Source organism: Scaptodrosophila lebanonensis, unplaced genomic scaffold (assembly GCF_003285725.1).
Source record: "Scaptodrosophila lebanonensis strain 11010-0011.00,11010-0021.00 unplaced genomic scaffold, SlebRS2 tig00000159-arrow-arrow-pilon, whole genome shotgun sequence".
Classification (NCBI taxonomy): Eukaryota; Metazoa; Arthropoda; class Insecta; order Diptera; family Drosophilidae; genus Scaptodrosophila; species Scaptodrosophila lebanonensis.
Window position 1 is genome coordinate 587,313 of NW_022060596.1, and position 14,756 is coordinate 602,068.

At 43.2% G+C, this 14,756-nt stretch overlaps 3 protein-coding genes across 3 annotated transcripts; 2 read left to right on the forward strand and 1 right to left on the reverse strand.

The window, feature by feature from the left end:
• Nucleotides 1-121: 121 nt before the first annotated feature.
• Nucleotides 122-2,872, forward strand: LOC115629581 (histone acetyltransferase KAT8-like). The gene is made up of 2 exons (XM_030526074.1): nucleotides 122-2,633; nucleotides 2,702-2,872. The coding sequence occupies exons 1-2, from the start codon at nucleotides 209-211 to the stop codon at nucleotides 2,719-2,721; spliced, it is 2,445 nt and encodes an 814-aa protein (XP_030381934.1). The 5' UTR covers nucleotides 122-208; the 3' UTR covers nucleotides 2,722-2,872.
• Nucleotides 2,873-3,628: 756 nt separating this feature from the next.
• LOC115629597 (glycosylphosphatidylinositol anchor attachment 1 protein) lies at nucleotides 3,629-6,073 on the forward strand. Its single transcript, XM_030526088.1, has 5 exons — nucleotides 3,629-3,875; nucleotides 3,946-4,296; nucleotides 4,365-4,565; nucleotides 4,626-5,725; nucleotides 5,790-6,073. The coding sequence occupies exons 1-5, from the start codon at nucleotides 3,698-3,700 to the stop codon at nucleotides 5,934-5,936; spliced, it is 1,977 nt and encodes a 658-aa protein (XP_030381948.1). The 5' UTR covers nucleotides 3,629-3,697; the 3' UTR covers nucleotides 5,937-6,073.
• A 6,158-nt stretch (nucleotides 6,074-12,231) lies between these two features.
• On the reverse strand, nucleotides 12,232-14,048 carry LOC115629608. Its single transcript, XM_030526104.1, has one exon. It carries the CDS (start codon nucleotides 13,825-13,827, stop codon nucleotides 12,286-12,288), a length of 1,542 nt encoding a protein of 513 aa, XP_030381964.1. The 5' UTR covers nucleotides 13,828-14,048; the 3' UTR covers nucleotides 12,232-12,285.
• Nucleotides 14,049-14,756: the final 708 nt, after the last annotated feature.

Below are 14,756 nucleotides of genomic sequence, written 5' to 3' on the forward strand. Positions count from 1 at the left end.
GCGCAAAAAAAACGGTATTAGATATGTGCTATACTATTTCACAACACTGCTATCTTAATCGGCTCTATCGAGCGACGCAGTTCGCTGCATTTGCGTGTTTTTAGGTACAACCTCAACAAAAATAAGACAGTTGGGGGATTGGTTAAGGAAAAGATCTCGTTGCACCCCGGATAAGAAAAAACAAATCATCCTGAGGAACATATATAAAATGTCCGTCGCGGACTTGGAGAATATACGCGGCGATGAACCTATGACGTTAGACGGACAAAACAATTCGGATAACTATGCAATGGGAGGGCCACCGCGTACGCCGGTCCATGATGCGGCTGCGGAGCTGAATGCCAGCTTGGATATTAGCGGATCTACCGAGTCTGACCCGACAGAAAGGTCCGAGAAGTCTATCGAAAATAGGGACTCTGGTGATGAATTTGGCGGGAACGCAGAAACTCGAGTGCCGCGCGCCCCACGAAGTGACGACAGCCCCGTGTCTGTCGACATGACGACGATTGGGCAGCCACCTAAGCGAAGGCGCATAGACTCGCAGTCTAGCAGTGACAGCAGCAGTGCCTCCTCTAGCAGCGGTGAGCAAAGTGAATCAGGAACATCGCATTCTGAAGAGGGCAGCGAGGACGACGGAACCGAGGAGGGCACTGATGAGCAATCGCCTAATACTGTAGTGAATTTGGGCGAAAGCAGCGCCCCTGATGAGTTAAGCAAACATGCTTCTGGCACCTCGGAAGCTGTAGGTTCAGTTGAAACGGAAGAGGAAGCACATATGGAAGAATATTGCGGAGGTGATCCTGATATTGACGAAGATCCCGCCCTATCGAATGTTCCCGAAACACCCCAATCGCCAACCGATGATGGTGAGGATCTGGACCTTCCTACATTTATGCACGCACGATATGTATCTAATAAGTCAGAGGAGCACTTAGACGGCAGCCGGCCAAAGTCGCAGACGATTGTTAATAAGCAGGAGCAGCAACAGGACCAGCCAGAAATCGAACAAATTGATAGTAGTAGTGAAGAAGAGCCTGACGATGAGGAAGATGATAACGAAGAGGAAGGCAATAATAAAGAGGAGAATATACCCCCAGTCAAGCACACTTTTGTGCTCACCCCACGGGATCCACGCCAAAGGGTACGACAGCAGCCGCCATCACCGCCGCCACCACCGGCGCCCGTAAGGAATGAGCTTAACGAGGAGATTGAGAGCATTTCAAGTACAAGTGACGAAGGCAGTAGTACCGATGAAGACGACAACGAGCTGGACAGCACTTCAAGAGAAACCATCACAGCAACGGAGACGACAGATGCCGAGGGTGACGCGCCGTTGCAGCAAATCGATATCAACGAAAACCCGGAAAAGATATACTACATTCGTCGCACAGACGGCACCGTGCATCCTGCTCACGTGCTCCAACAACGCTCAACCGACAATTCTTCTGTACCAAATGAGTATTACGTGCACTATGTTGGTCTTAATCGTCGCCTGGACGAATGGGTTAAACGTCATCGAATTTCGGACAATCCTGATGATTTGGGTGGAATCACCGCACCTACCCAGCCCGGCACTAGTCAAGCTGCCGTCGTAGAGCGACACAAGCGTCAGCCTTACAAGGATTACTTTTTAACGGCGAACGAGAATCAGCGCTATGACTATAGTGATCGCAAAATGACACGATACCAGAAGCGACGCTACGACGAGATTAATCATGTCCAAAAAAGCTATGCGGAGCTGAGCGCCTTACAGGCGGCAGTGGAGAAGGAGCATCAGTCCATCACCAAAATCAAATATATTGATAAGCTGCAGTTTGGAAAGTATGAAATCGTTACTTGGTACTTCAGCCCCTTTCCTGGTGAGTATCGTAATGCGCAAACCCTTTATGTTTGCGAGTATTGTCTGAAGTACATGAGGCTAGAAAAGAGCTATCGCTACCACTTGCAACAATGCACACGTCGCCATCCACCTGGACGTGAAATTTATCGTAAAGACACAATTTCCATATACGAAGTGAATGGCAAGGATGATGCTCTTTATTGTCAGCTGCTTTGCTTGATGGCGAAATTGTTTTTGGATCACAAGGCTCTCTACTTCGACATGGATCCATTCCTATTCTATATACTCTGCGAGATTGACAAGGAGGGCAGTCACATTGTGGGCTACTTTTCCAAGGAGAAAGTGTCCTTAGACAATTACAATGTGGCATGTATTTTAGTTCTTCCACCACATCAAAGAAAGGGCTATGGAAAGCTCTTAATCGCATTCAGTTATGAATTGTCGCGCAAGGAGGGTGTAATTGGAAGCCCTGAACAACCGCTTTCGGATCTTGGCCGGCTGAGCTATCGCAGCTACTGGGGCTACACATTGCTGGAGCTAATGAAGGAGTGTCGCTCGTCATCTCAGAGCATTAAAGAACTTAGTGAACTCAGTGGCATGACAACCGACGACATCATCTATACGCTTCAGTCGATGAAAATGATTAAATATTGGAAAGGTCAGCACGTAATCTGCGTGACGCCCAAGACCATTAATGATCTGCTTCAGTTACCACAATATAAACGACCTAAGTTGACAATAGATCTGGATTGTTTGGACTGGAGACCCCATAATACGGTTCATCCAAGGCTGGGTAAGCTTTATCCCTCATAGTATCATCTGAATGACATCGACTAACATCTAAATCTCTATTCGTTACAGGCCTTCCACCACCCCAGTAATACCTTTAAAGTCATTTTCGAACATAAGTGTCTAGTGTAATATTTTTTTTCTATTTTTTTTTGCATAAATTATAATGTTATAATATACCATATATATGTATAAATGTATAACTACTGTACGTTTGATTTTGAATACAATGTAATTGTTTGATTGTTTTTTTTTAATATCCTGTACCCAAAGGGTATACTAGTTTTGTGGGAATGTATGTGACACACAGAAGGAGGCGTGGCAGATCCCACAAGGTATATTCATATATTATTGATCAGGATGACAAGACGAGTCGATATAGCCATGACCGTCTGTCCGTATTGCATTATTAATGTACCAATTGTTCAGATGCACATGCAATGGCTTTTGCCAAAATGCCTATGTAAGACAACATTTTTACCTTTTGAGAAGATTATCAAACGCCTTATCTGTTTACATTCGTATACACGAACGTAAACAAAACTACGTCGCTGTTATATACATATATATGTATGTATGTACTCCATATACCTATGTATGTGTTGTTTCGCTTATACAGAATATATGTGTATACTTTAAGGGGCCACTGCTACCATCTGTCTGTTACATACCTTGCACTTACAATTGATTAACAAAAACATTTTGAATGTACATATACAAAAACAATTACCTTTTAGAAGAGTTGTTTTCTCAAAAACTTGGGGGTGAAAAACATCCAACAATAACGAGATATACATAGGTTATTATACGAAAGGCGTTGTGAAAAAAATAATAAAATAAACTCGTAGTGCGTACACATATGTGCAGGGTATTTACGAGCCTGACTCTATTATTCCTTTCTTGTTTAATCTTTGGAGTGTTGGGCAATGCTGAAAATGTCCAGCCCTGGTCGCCGGTGCGTGAGACTTTTCAACACTGGCTGATTACACAGAAGTTTGATATATTTTTGATTAATATGTGTTGATTGCGTTTAGAAATTGATAGCGTATTCTGAGCTAAACTTGCAAAATGGGTCTGCTGTCCGATCCATCGTTGTCGACGCACAACAAACTCGTGGATAGTCTAGCAAAGCATGTGCGGAAGGTCTGCTACACCTTTTACGCCGCGGGCGTAGTTTGGTTTTTCTGCCTGGCGCTGCCAGAATTTAACCACGGCACCTATTTATCAGAAAACGCCTTGTCGCCGGGTAAATGACAACGCCCCAATTGATTAATGGAGTAGTGGAAGTTACGAAGTTATTTTGTTTGTTTTGACAGGTCTGGTTTATCCAGAAATACGCATAGATGCCAATAGACTGACAGTGCAATTGCTGGAGGAACTGCAGAGAGAGCGCAAGGATCATACCGCGACAACGCCATATGCCTGGATAACGGCCAAATTTAATGAGTTTGGTCTGGAGACACACACGCACAACTACACGCTGCGGTATCCGTTTGGCGGTGGGAAGGAGTATCATGGCAAGAATGTTTACGGCATACTCCGTGCTCCTCGCATTGGCTCCACTGAGGGTATTGTGTTTTCAGCGCCGTACAGGGCCCCGAGCTCTGTTCATCCGGATATATCTCCAAGTGTGCCGTTGCTGCTGGCGTTTGCGGAATTCGCGCGAAGTGAGCTGGAAATTTGAAAACATTTTCAAGCTCCTGTTAGTATTTGCAAAATATTGATTTCGTTATAGGGAAAAACTATTGGGCCAAAGACTTGATATTTCTGGTGACCGAGCAAGAGCAGCTAGGAATGCAGGCTTGGCTAGAGGCGTATCACGATGGCGATAGAGAAGTAGATCCAACCAAGGCGTATCTATTTCCCGGCAATTTGCCGGCACGTGCAGGCTCCTTGCAAGCGGCTTTAAATATTGAAGTTCAGGATCTTGATATCGGTAATAACATGGCTACGGCGAATGGTGAAAACTTAACAAAACTAAACATTTTTATTGCAGATTATATTGATGTAAAGATTGAGGGCCTTAATGGCAAGCTACCCAACTTAGATATGTTCAACTTGGTGCAGCGCATAATGGCGCGCGAGGGCATCAGCTCTGGTTATAAGCAGACGCCGCGCAAAGCTCGTCGCTCAACGTTCTCGACATTCGAGCAGAACCTGCGCCATATTATTGCTATGCTCACTACACAGAGCTCTGGGGTGCCCAATGGCAATCATGGCCTATTTCACCGATATCGCATCGACGCTCTGACTATTGCAGCCATGAAGCGTACAACGCATAGCAATATCAAGACGAGCCCCAATTCAGTAGCCATACCTCTTTTAAAGGCTATTGAGGGCATTGCGCGCAGTTTAAACAACTTACTGGAGCGTTTCCATCAAAGTTTCTTTTTCTATGTTATTGTGCACAATGATCGTTACATATCCATTGGAGATTATATGCCCGCCTTGGTTGCTTTAGTGGCCTGTGCTTTTATCAAGGCCTATCTTACATGGTCGACGCTGGACACCGAGTCATCCGGCGCCCCTGAGATAAACGATTCTGATACATCGGACAAACTTCCCCTTCCCTATGGTTCCGTGCTTATTTTCTTGACGGCTGCTCTGCTTATCGGCTATTTGGGCAATGTGCTGCCACTACAACAATATTTTCAGGAAATCCCGATGAGTGCTGCACCGCTTACGGCTTCCTTACTCACCACATTGATGCTGATCGGCTTTGTGCTTCCTTTCTTTGTGGTGCTCCCTCCTGGTGGCTTGGAACTCTTACACATTGGTCTGCTACTCATATATGGCTGTGCACTGATCGTGGTTGGACTCCTGAATTTCGCCCTGGGCTTCTTTGTAGCCGTCATCTCGGTGCCGTTGGTGATAGCTTTAAACACAAACGCACCGGACACTCCTGAGAGCAGCAGTGTCGGGTTACGCGCTTTGATCCGTGTTTACACATTACTGCTGAATCCTTTGGTTATTATCTATGGCATTGTTCTCATTATGACTTTCTATCAGTTTCCTGAACTGGGGCTACAGCAGCTGCTCTTACGGGCGGCCATTGCTGCCATGGACGCCGTCACATTCGCACTCATAGATTCAGTGGTAAGCTAATGGATTTATTGGATATTTTATCAAACCTTTTCCCATTAATTGCATTGTATTTAAGATCTATGGTAACTGGCTTTACTTTGCCGTTTGCACTGTTTTCCTGCCAATTTGGATTATCTGTTGGACATTAGCACTCGCAAGGCGACGCGACCCGGAAGAAGATGAGGATGATGAAGACCCTCAGGTCAAGCTGAAGACAAATTAGATAGTGTGTTGCTTAGTTTGATTACGATTCTAAGTTATGTTTGTATATTCATAAATCCATTTATATATATGCTTAAAAAACTATAATTAAGTAGTATCTATTAATTTTCTAAATATATGAGTATAATTGTGTCTGAATTTGATTAACTTGTACAGTAGTAGTATATTTGCTGTGATATATTTTTCTAACTAATATAATTCATTACCATGGACGGCAGTACATTTTCAGTGAAGAAAGCACCAGCATATAAGCGCCGAGTTGAGTTGTGAATTTGGTTGCAATGTATAAAAATTGTTTGTTTTCCAATCTTATGTGCATCGAAAGCAGACCTTAAATAAGGACACGTTTGTCCAGGACTTGTACCCCCAAGCTGAAATAATGATCGATCACTGTGGCCGTACAATTGGTACAGTACAGTACTCCTAGTCTAATTGGACAATTTAATGCTGTCAAATTTAAAGTGCTATAACTTGTAAGCGTACACAGCTTTTATTAAACGGGGGGCCAAAAAATTAAAATGTTGATTAAATAATGCACAATGCATTTAAAAAATAATTTATGCATATTATCAATGAAAAAACGTCAACAAATCCAACTCAGTTCCATTTTAACGCGAAATAGTGCGTCATAATAATGAACGTGTGGTGGACTTTTTTTGTAGGGGGGACATTAAATTCGGTATATTTTCCGAAGATCTTTGGTTTGGCTAATATGCTGCCTGAAATACTTGTGTTCAAGCTCGAGGGGAATTTCCGATTAATACATAATATGTATGTAGTACAAGTGTTGCATTTTTTTTTTAATTTCTTGCTTATTTCAGCTGTTTTTCCATTTAGGCGATTAAAATAAAGTGGCATTATTCAGTTATGAATTATATAAGCCTTTAATCAATCACAATCAAAAATAAAAATGAAGAATGAAATTCTTTCAAGTGTTATAAATGTTACATGCATACATAGTTGTACTTATACTACATAATTTATAGCTGCATTTTGAAACTTGTTGTACGTTTCCCTTTTTTGAGTAAAAACATGCCGTTTAGAAGTGCAGTGATTGGCTTCAAAAATAACAGAAAAAAATCGACGTTAATATTTGTATGTATTTTTCTTTTGCGACAATTCCTTAGCTAAATAAAAACATGTTGAATTTATTTTGCAACAACATTAACTAGATGTACGCGTCCGGCTGAGAGGTTGTATCTAAAATTGGATGTGCCTATACATGTTGGCGTCTATTTTTACTTGTAAGAGGTTTGCATCCAGCCAATTGAGGCTTTTGTTACAATTTTTCAAAAAACAGTGTCCATGTCCGATCAAGAGAGATGAACTTCCTCTAAAAAGTATACTGACCAGAAGAAGTGCCCATTAAGGGACGACTCTATGTACGCTTTTTTAATTTTTAAAATTAATTATGCTTAAGCTTTTTTAATTTTTAAAATAAATTTATTTTAAAATAAATTCATTTGAAAAGTATTAAAAAAATCCTTTTTTTTTATTTTTGTGGGTAGTTAAGAGCTTAAGCATTTCTTTTTTGTTCAACTTCAATCGTTTAATAACGAGGTCTTCGACGTGCTAAAAGGGGGGAGTGGGTGCAAGGCGGACTTCGGGTAGCTAACATATGTACCTCGACATTATTTGATTTAAAATATGAGGTGCTGCCTGGCTCCACAATTGCAGCAGCATCGGCACCAACGGTTGACCTCGCGCAAATACAACTCGCGTCACTGTTCGATACTGGCGCTCTGTTTTATTTGGTTGTTGGCATTTAAATATTTAACACATGACGTAGTGTTTGTAAATTTGTTATTTGTGTATGCACATAAATATTTTACTTGTATACTATGTATATATGTACATATGTATGTATTTATGACGTGGTATTTATCAATGCAGTAGCATCAACAATTGAAGCCGTGCTTTTGGCTCACGCACATGCATTTTTTTTAGTTCAGCTTTGATTTAAATTTAAAATTTGAACTGATTTTGTTTCTTAAATTATACTCACCCAACTGCGCAATGCAAGGAAACCTCGTTGGAAAGCTTTTGTTGCGCCAATTGTGGAGGTAGTCACCCGGCTTGGTCTAGGGAATGCCGTGTCTACAAAGCCAAAGCTGAACAACGGAAGCCAATTATAAATATAGCTAAACGTGCCAGTAATCCAAAAAATCGGCAAGAATTTGTTCCTGCAGCTATGGTTCAAGAGAACATTTCTTACGCAGAGGCGCTTCGTACCCGTACTAGCGTACACAATTCTGATCGGAACTCGGGCTCAAAAAAGGGAATTAATATAGAAAAAAGAGACAACTTGGACATACACAACCAGGAACAGAATTGGCAACACATAAACACAAACCGTAGCACGAGGCTTGAGGCGGCTATTGAGGCCCTCACAGCGAAAGTTGACACACTACAAGCCATGTTTAAGGAACTGCAGGAGACAAATCACTTCCTTAAGCAAATGTGTTTAAGTCTCTTGAACGCCAAAAAATGATGACACGCACACTTAGCCTTGGATTGTGGAATGCGCGTGGAATTTCTGGACATGTTGAGGAACTCAAGCAGCTTCTTACAGAACATAACATAGACGTGATGCTCATCACTGAGACTTGGCTACAGGAGTGCATCTGCGTCTATTTTCCAGGCTACAATATCCTCAAAGCAGACCATCCCAGCAACAGACTTAGAGGAGGAGCGGCGATCCTAGTCAAACAGGACATTTCGTACTTCCCTTGTGACCCGGTGAAGACTGCACATGTACAAATGGCTACGATTCAAGTTGCCACAAGCTCAGGAGATTTGGTTGTGTCGTCTCTCTACCTCCCTCCAAAACTTTCATGGTCAGAAGCAGACTTCAGCCTAATATTTAGTAACCTTGGGAATAAATTCATTATTGGAGGAGACTTCAATGCCAAAAGCAGACTCTGGGGAAATTTTAGAGCGGATAAGAGAGGCAAATGTTTGCAGAATGCAGTCCAAAACTCTTCTGCCCAAATTCTTGCAACTGGACAAGCAACACATTATCCTGCTGTAGCAAGCCACACACCCAGCGCTATTGACTTTTTCGTCTTTAATGGATTGCGTCAAGACAGCCTCAAATTAAGAACAGAATTCCAGCTTTCTTCTGATCACCTGCCTTTAGTAGCCACCTATGACTGTATTCCGGTTTTAAAGGTACAGAAAGCTCGTCTATTACCACGAGGGGCAGATATAGCTATATTTCGTCGAGAATTGGAACAAGCTCTTGACTTAAATCTGGAAATACTGGTGCCAGGAGACATCGAGGATGCGCATGCGATCTTTCTCAATAAGGTACATGCAGCTGCCCTATGCGCTACTCCCAATACACTTTCGCATGGATTAAACTCTCAAAACAGACTCCCGCCAGCAATTGAAACTTTACTGCTCATTAAAAGAAGGCTCAGAAGACAATTCTGCCGCACTCGGGATCCAATAGTGGACAGGGTATATTGCAAAGTAGCCAATAGAGTAAAGAAGCTGCTGGTACTACACAAGCAAAACAAAAATGACGAACTTCTTGCTAAAGCGACCACGGATGCAAGCTCAAAGCATTCACTGTGGACTTTGGCTAAACGGTACAAGCAGCAAGTGACTCCAAAGTTTCCAATAAAAAGGCCTGATGGATCTTGGGCTAGAACTCCAAAAGAAAGAGCAGAGGCTTTTGCACTGGACTTAGAGGCACGGTTCCAGCCATATAGTACCAGCTCAACAACCACTCAAAACGAAGTACAACTGGCGCTCGAGAGTCCGGAACAGCTATGTCCCCCGGTTGCTCCCATTACAGTGGAGGAAGTCACTGAACACATAAAAGGGCTGAAAAGCAGAAAAGCTCCAGGTGATGATGGCCTGGATAATTACATCATCAAGGCGATGCCAGCCAAAGCAGTGTTGTTCTTGGTGCTTGTGTTCAACGCAGTACTGAGACTGGGTCATATTCCAGCCCTCTGGAAGAAAGCGAGGATTTGTATGATCCATAAGTCTGGCAAAAGCCCTTCTTCCATGGACTCATACAGACCAATCAGCTTACTGCCCACAATAGCCAAACTTTTCGAGCGGTGCCTGCTGAAACGACTTTTGTCCTTAAAAGAAGTGACAAATAAAATCCCTCCCTTTCAATTTGGGTTCCGAAAATCCCACGGAACACCAGAACAATTGAATAGGGTAGCAAATTTCATCCTTGAGGGATTTGAGGCTAAGGAGTACGTGGTGGCGGCGTACTTGGACATAAGGCAGGCCTTCGACAGAGTCTGGCACAATGGCCTACTAGCCAAAATTAAGCCAATGCTGACTCCTCAACTGTTCTGGATACTACGGAGCTACCTCGCAGATAGGACCTTCACGGTGGTGCTGGATGGAGAGGAATCCAGTGTCAGGGGTATTAGAGCTGGAGTTCCGCAAGGCAGTGTCTTGGGGCCCACCCTCTATACCTTATTTACACATGATATGCCCACTGGCACTATGATTCCTATTGAAGACCCGAAGGACCTTCTAATAGCTACCTACGCAGATGACACGGCTATCCTGGCTAGAAACAAGAATATCTTTGAAGCCACAGATATTTTGCAGCAGTACCTAGAGAGCTTCGAAATGTGGGCAAATCGCTGGAATATTGGCATCAACGCAAGCAAGTGCGCCAATGTCACCTACGCACTGCGCAGGATGAGCTGTCCTGGCGTTTCCTTACAGAACCAGCTGTTGAATCACACCAAGAGCTACAGATATTTGGGCGTACTTTTGGACAGGCGCCTCACATTTCGAGAGCACATATGCTCTGTTGTAAAGACACTAAGTGTTAGAATAAACAATATGAGATGGCTCCTAACCAACAAAAAACTGTCACTAAAAAACAAAGTGACTGTTTATAAGTCCTGCATCGCTCCCTCTTGGCGATATGGCTTACAAGTTTATGGAATCGCTGCAAAGTCACACCTGCAGAAAATCCGGGTCTTGCAAGCGAAAACCCTTCGCCTCCTAACAGATGCCCCCTGGTACATGAAAACGGCACACATAGAAAGGGATCTAGGGGTGCAAAAAGTTGGAGACGTGCTAAATAAGCAGGCTGAGCAATACATGGAGCGTCTGCGAACCCATGTGAATGTATTAGCAAGGCGCCTGCTGAAACGGCGACGAAAAGGAACAAGAGTAATAAGAAGGAGGCTGAAGAGATCACACCCTGCCGATCTTCCTAATAGATTTATTTAATATAAGATTAAATAAATAATAATTAAATGATATAAATAATTAAATAAGACTGAACTCCTAGTTTAAGCTGTATTTGTATATTTCTATAAGTTTAATTTAAGTTGTTGTAAATAATAACAGTAAAATTAAAGTATTATCATATAAAATCATATAAAAAAAAAAAAAAAAAAAAAAAAAAAAAAAAATTATACTGCCAATATTTCTAGTGCTTATCTGGTAGGTTATTGCTTAGAGCTCATAATATATAATACTATATGTATGTATATAATAATACCATACGTATGTGTCTTATTTATTACCCATTAGGGGATTTCTTCTGATGTGCGTACTATCTATGGTATTGTAGGGGAGCATGCAAGCTACTTAAATTATTGGTTACAGATTGATTACTGGTTTTTATCAGCCTGTTACTTTTATACTCTGTACATGAAATGTACAAGAGTATGTTAGGTTTGCGCGAGCTGAAAAATGTAACAGACAGAAGAAGGCGTGGCAGACCTCAGCATAACAAGACGAGCATAACAGCATAACGAGACGAGTCCATCTAGCCCTGTGTGTCTGTCTGTTCGTCAGTATGAACTCCTGGATCTCAGAAACTATAAGAGATAGAGACACCAAATTTTGCATATAGATGCCTTATGTGTGTACGCTTCATGAGTTTGTTTTATTTTTTTGAGTTTTCCCCCACTTCCTCCAATGGGAGATTTTCGGAAACGCCGTTCGTATGTATAATCACCAATATTTCGGAGACTATAAGACCTTGTAAATTTCATGTACAGAGTATGAAAATGCCAATTATGGGAATTGGAATCTATATAGAAGTTTACATACAACCACACCTGACAGAAGGTCTGCTAAGAAGTGCGCGGTGGCTTGAGCGTGGACAAACACACATTTTTCTTCCACAGCCCACATTTTCAATTTTCGGGTATACGTAATATTCGGTACTCCATTATACTCCAATAAGCCAGAGCTTAGCACATAAAGTTGGTCATTTCGTGAAAATTCGAGCATTGAACCATTAGGCGTCCGTTAGTTGCTTTTGAAGCTCGAGGATTGAATCTTACAGCAGAATGTTTGGAAATTTCGATAAGTTGAACTGCTAGATTTTATTTACAATCAATAACAATTCAAATGTGAGTGGTGGATGTTGGCGGTGCCTCTTCGCTTTGCTGAGTCTTCAACTCCAACTCCAATGACTGAGCTTTTAGCGATTTGTTGGTCAGCTCCACATCGCCCACGGTTCCCGATTCCAGTACAGTGGTGCACTTCCTTGAAGCACTTCCACTGTCAGCAGTCTTTCTCATTTTGTCGACGGCCTGTTCCAGCATGGAGGCCAGATTGGTGGTGGTGGTGGTGGTTGTGGTAGCGGTGGCGATTCCATTGCCGACTGGCTCTGCAAAAGTAGCCACCGTTTCCGTTTTGTTATCTGTGCTTTGCTGCAATAACTGGAGAAGCTCTTCTTCGGCGAATCGCATCATGTCATGAAATATGAGATTGCGCTGGCACTGTACGCGGAGCTGCTGAAGGCGCATATCCTGCATAGCTGCATCCATGTCCACAGCGCTGGCGCTCACCACCATGGGCATGAGTTGGCGCACTTCATCCACACGCTCGCGATACTCGCTCATTATGGGGCGGAAGCAACAGCTCGATGTGGTGACTGCTGGGAGGCTGTCCAGCTGGCAGCCACGCCCACATGGCAGAGTTAGAGACGGTGGCAGAGCCAGGCTGCGCATGTTGCTGATGGCATGTTCGATGCGCTCGCATGGCTCGTGCCGCTGCATCTGTGTCTGTGTCTGTGTGGGTATGGCCAGCATTGTATGTTGTTCGGTTTGCGTGCTGGCCACCATGGATGCCTTTGGGATTGGCATTGCCATTGCCAACTTTGTGGCTGTTTGCAGGCAAGATGGGGAACCGGGGGAACTGGCCGTCGTTTCTGTTTGTGTGCTATTGGCGCGCAGAAAGCGGCTGTTGAATCTCCTCTGCTTGTGCTCCAAGCCGAAGTCCAGACACTCGTACTCCTTGCTCAATCCATCTATAATGGCCTCCACGGATCGTGCATTGCTTTCCAACTCGATTTCGCGCACCAGTTCGATGTCACGCTGATACTCCCAATAGGAGAGCAGATCGTGGTTAATGCTCAAAGCGTCCTGCAGCAGTTGATTAGTCAACTGCTCGGTCTGTTTGTACTCCTTGATAAGGTTATCGGCCAAATCCATAGCTATGCACAATTCCTGGGCCGGTGCGCAGCGCGGCGACGGAGGTGGTGGTGGCGGTGGCGGCTGTGGCGCCGCTGGTACAGCGGATGTCTGTGGCTCAGCTCGCGGCGTCTTCACCGTCTGCTTCATCGAGCAAGGACATCTGCGACGCCTTATAGCTGGGAAGCTGGGTTTCTTTGGCAGCAGAGCGCTCATCGTATCATTTGGCATTTTGCCAATGTTTTTGGCACTTTCGCATATTTTGGACGACATCATGAAACGGTCGACGCTGCTAAGATTCAAACGCTTTGCATGCTCCACCACATTGCTGAGCGCCTGCTCCAGCACTTGGCTCTGGCTGCTGTTCTCTGTCTTCTTTGCCATCTTCGAGTTGATGGCCAAGGCCTCAATTCTGCTAAAGCTGTGGCCCTCCTTGCCGCCGAGCTTGTTGCAACTGCGTTCGCTGGCCATTTCTCAAATCCGGCCTAGAAAATCGAAAGAGGGTGAGTCTCTGTCTCTCTGTCTCTCCGTCTGGCTGTCTGTCTGTCTGTGTGTGTTGGTGTTGATTGTGTTTTGCCAAAATGGAGTTGGGCTTTCAGATAACGGAACTAATTTTGATAAAGATATATGTACTTTTTGCTGTTGTTGGCGTTTTTTATTGTTAATGAGTTGATTTTTGTTTCGGAGATTTTGTTTCTGTGCGACCGAATAGTTGAAAAGTTTTTTTTTTTTTGTCTTGGTCATGGCAGACAGATAAGTCAAGAGTGTTAAGTAACTAATATACTTGTATATTATAAATAAATAAAAATAATAAATACATAAATATTTATACTCTGTACATGAAATGTACAAGAGTATATTAGGTTTGCGGGAGCTGAAAATGTAACAGGCAGAAGGAGGCGTGGCAGACCCCACAAAGTATATATATTCTTGATTAGCATGACAAGTCGATCTAGCCCCGTCTGTCTGTCCGTCCGTCTGTCCGTATGAACACCTGCATCTCAGAGACTATAAGAGCTAGAGACACCAAATTTTGCACAAAGATGCCTTATGTGTGTACGCTGTGCATTTTTGATTTGATTTTCCCCCCCATTTCCCTTCTATGGGTGTTTTCCCGATTTTTCATTTGTATTATCGCCTATATCTCGGAGACTATAAGACCTAGGGACATCAAATTTTAGTCCAAGATGCATTATGTGAATACGCAGAAAATGTGTATTTTGGAATTTCCCTCTCCCCCCTCTCCCACGCAAATCGTAACTCCCGTGATTCTTGGAGTTTCGAACTCAAACTTGGCAAATACCTCCATTTAGTTATTATAAGTCCAAATGCCAAGTTTCATCATGATAGGCCGATGCCCGCAGCTGTTGTTGTTGTTACTGCTTTGCTCATGTACACGA

What these genes read in the sequence shown, in the direction of transcription:
- LOC115629597 (XM_030526088.1), top strand. Translation starts at nt 3,698, where the DNA reads ATGGGTCTGCTGTCCGATCCATCGTTGTCGACGCACAACAAACTCGTG. An exon ending in AGAAAACGCCTTGTCGCCGG is followed by an intron (nt 3,876 to 3,945) that starts GTAAATGACAAC and finishes TTGTTTTGACAG; the next exon opens with GTCTGGTTTATCCAGAAATA. An exon ending in TCGCACTCATAGATTCAGTG is followed by an intron (nt 5,726 to 5,789) that starts GTAAGCTAATGG and finishes ATTGTATTTAAG; the next exon opens with ATCTATGGTAACTGGCTTTA.
- LOC115629608 (XM_030526104.1), bottom strand. Translation starts at nt 13,827, where the DNA reads ATGGCCAGCGAACGCAGTTGCAACAAGCTCGGCGGCAAGGAGGGCCAC.
- LOC115629581 (XM_030526074.1), top strand. Translation starts at nt 209, where the DNA reads ATGTCCGTCGCGGACTTGGAGAATATACGCGGCGATGAACCTATGACG. An exon ending in TACGGTTCATCCAAGGCTGG is followed by an intron (nt 2,634 to 2,701) that starts GTAAGCTTTATC and finishes TATTCGTTACAG; the next exon opens with GCCTTCCACCACCCCAGTAA.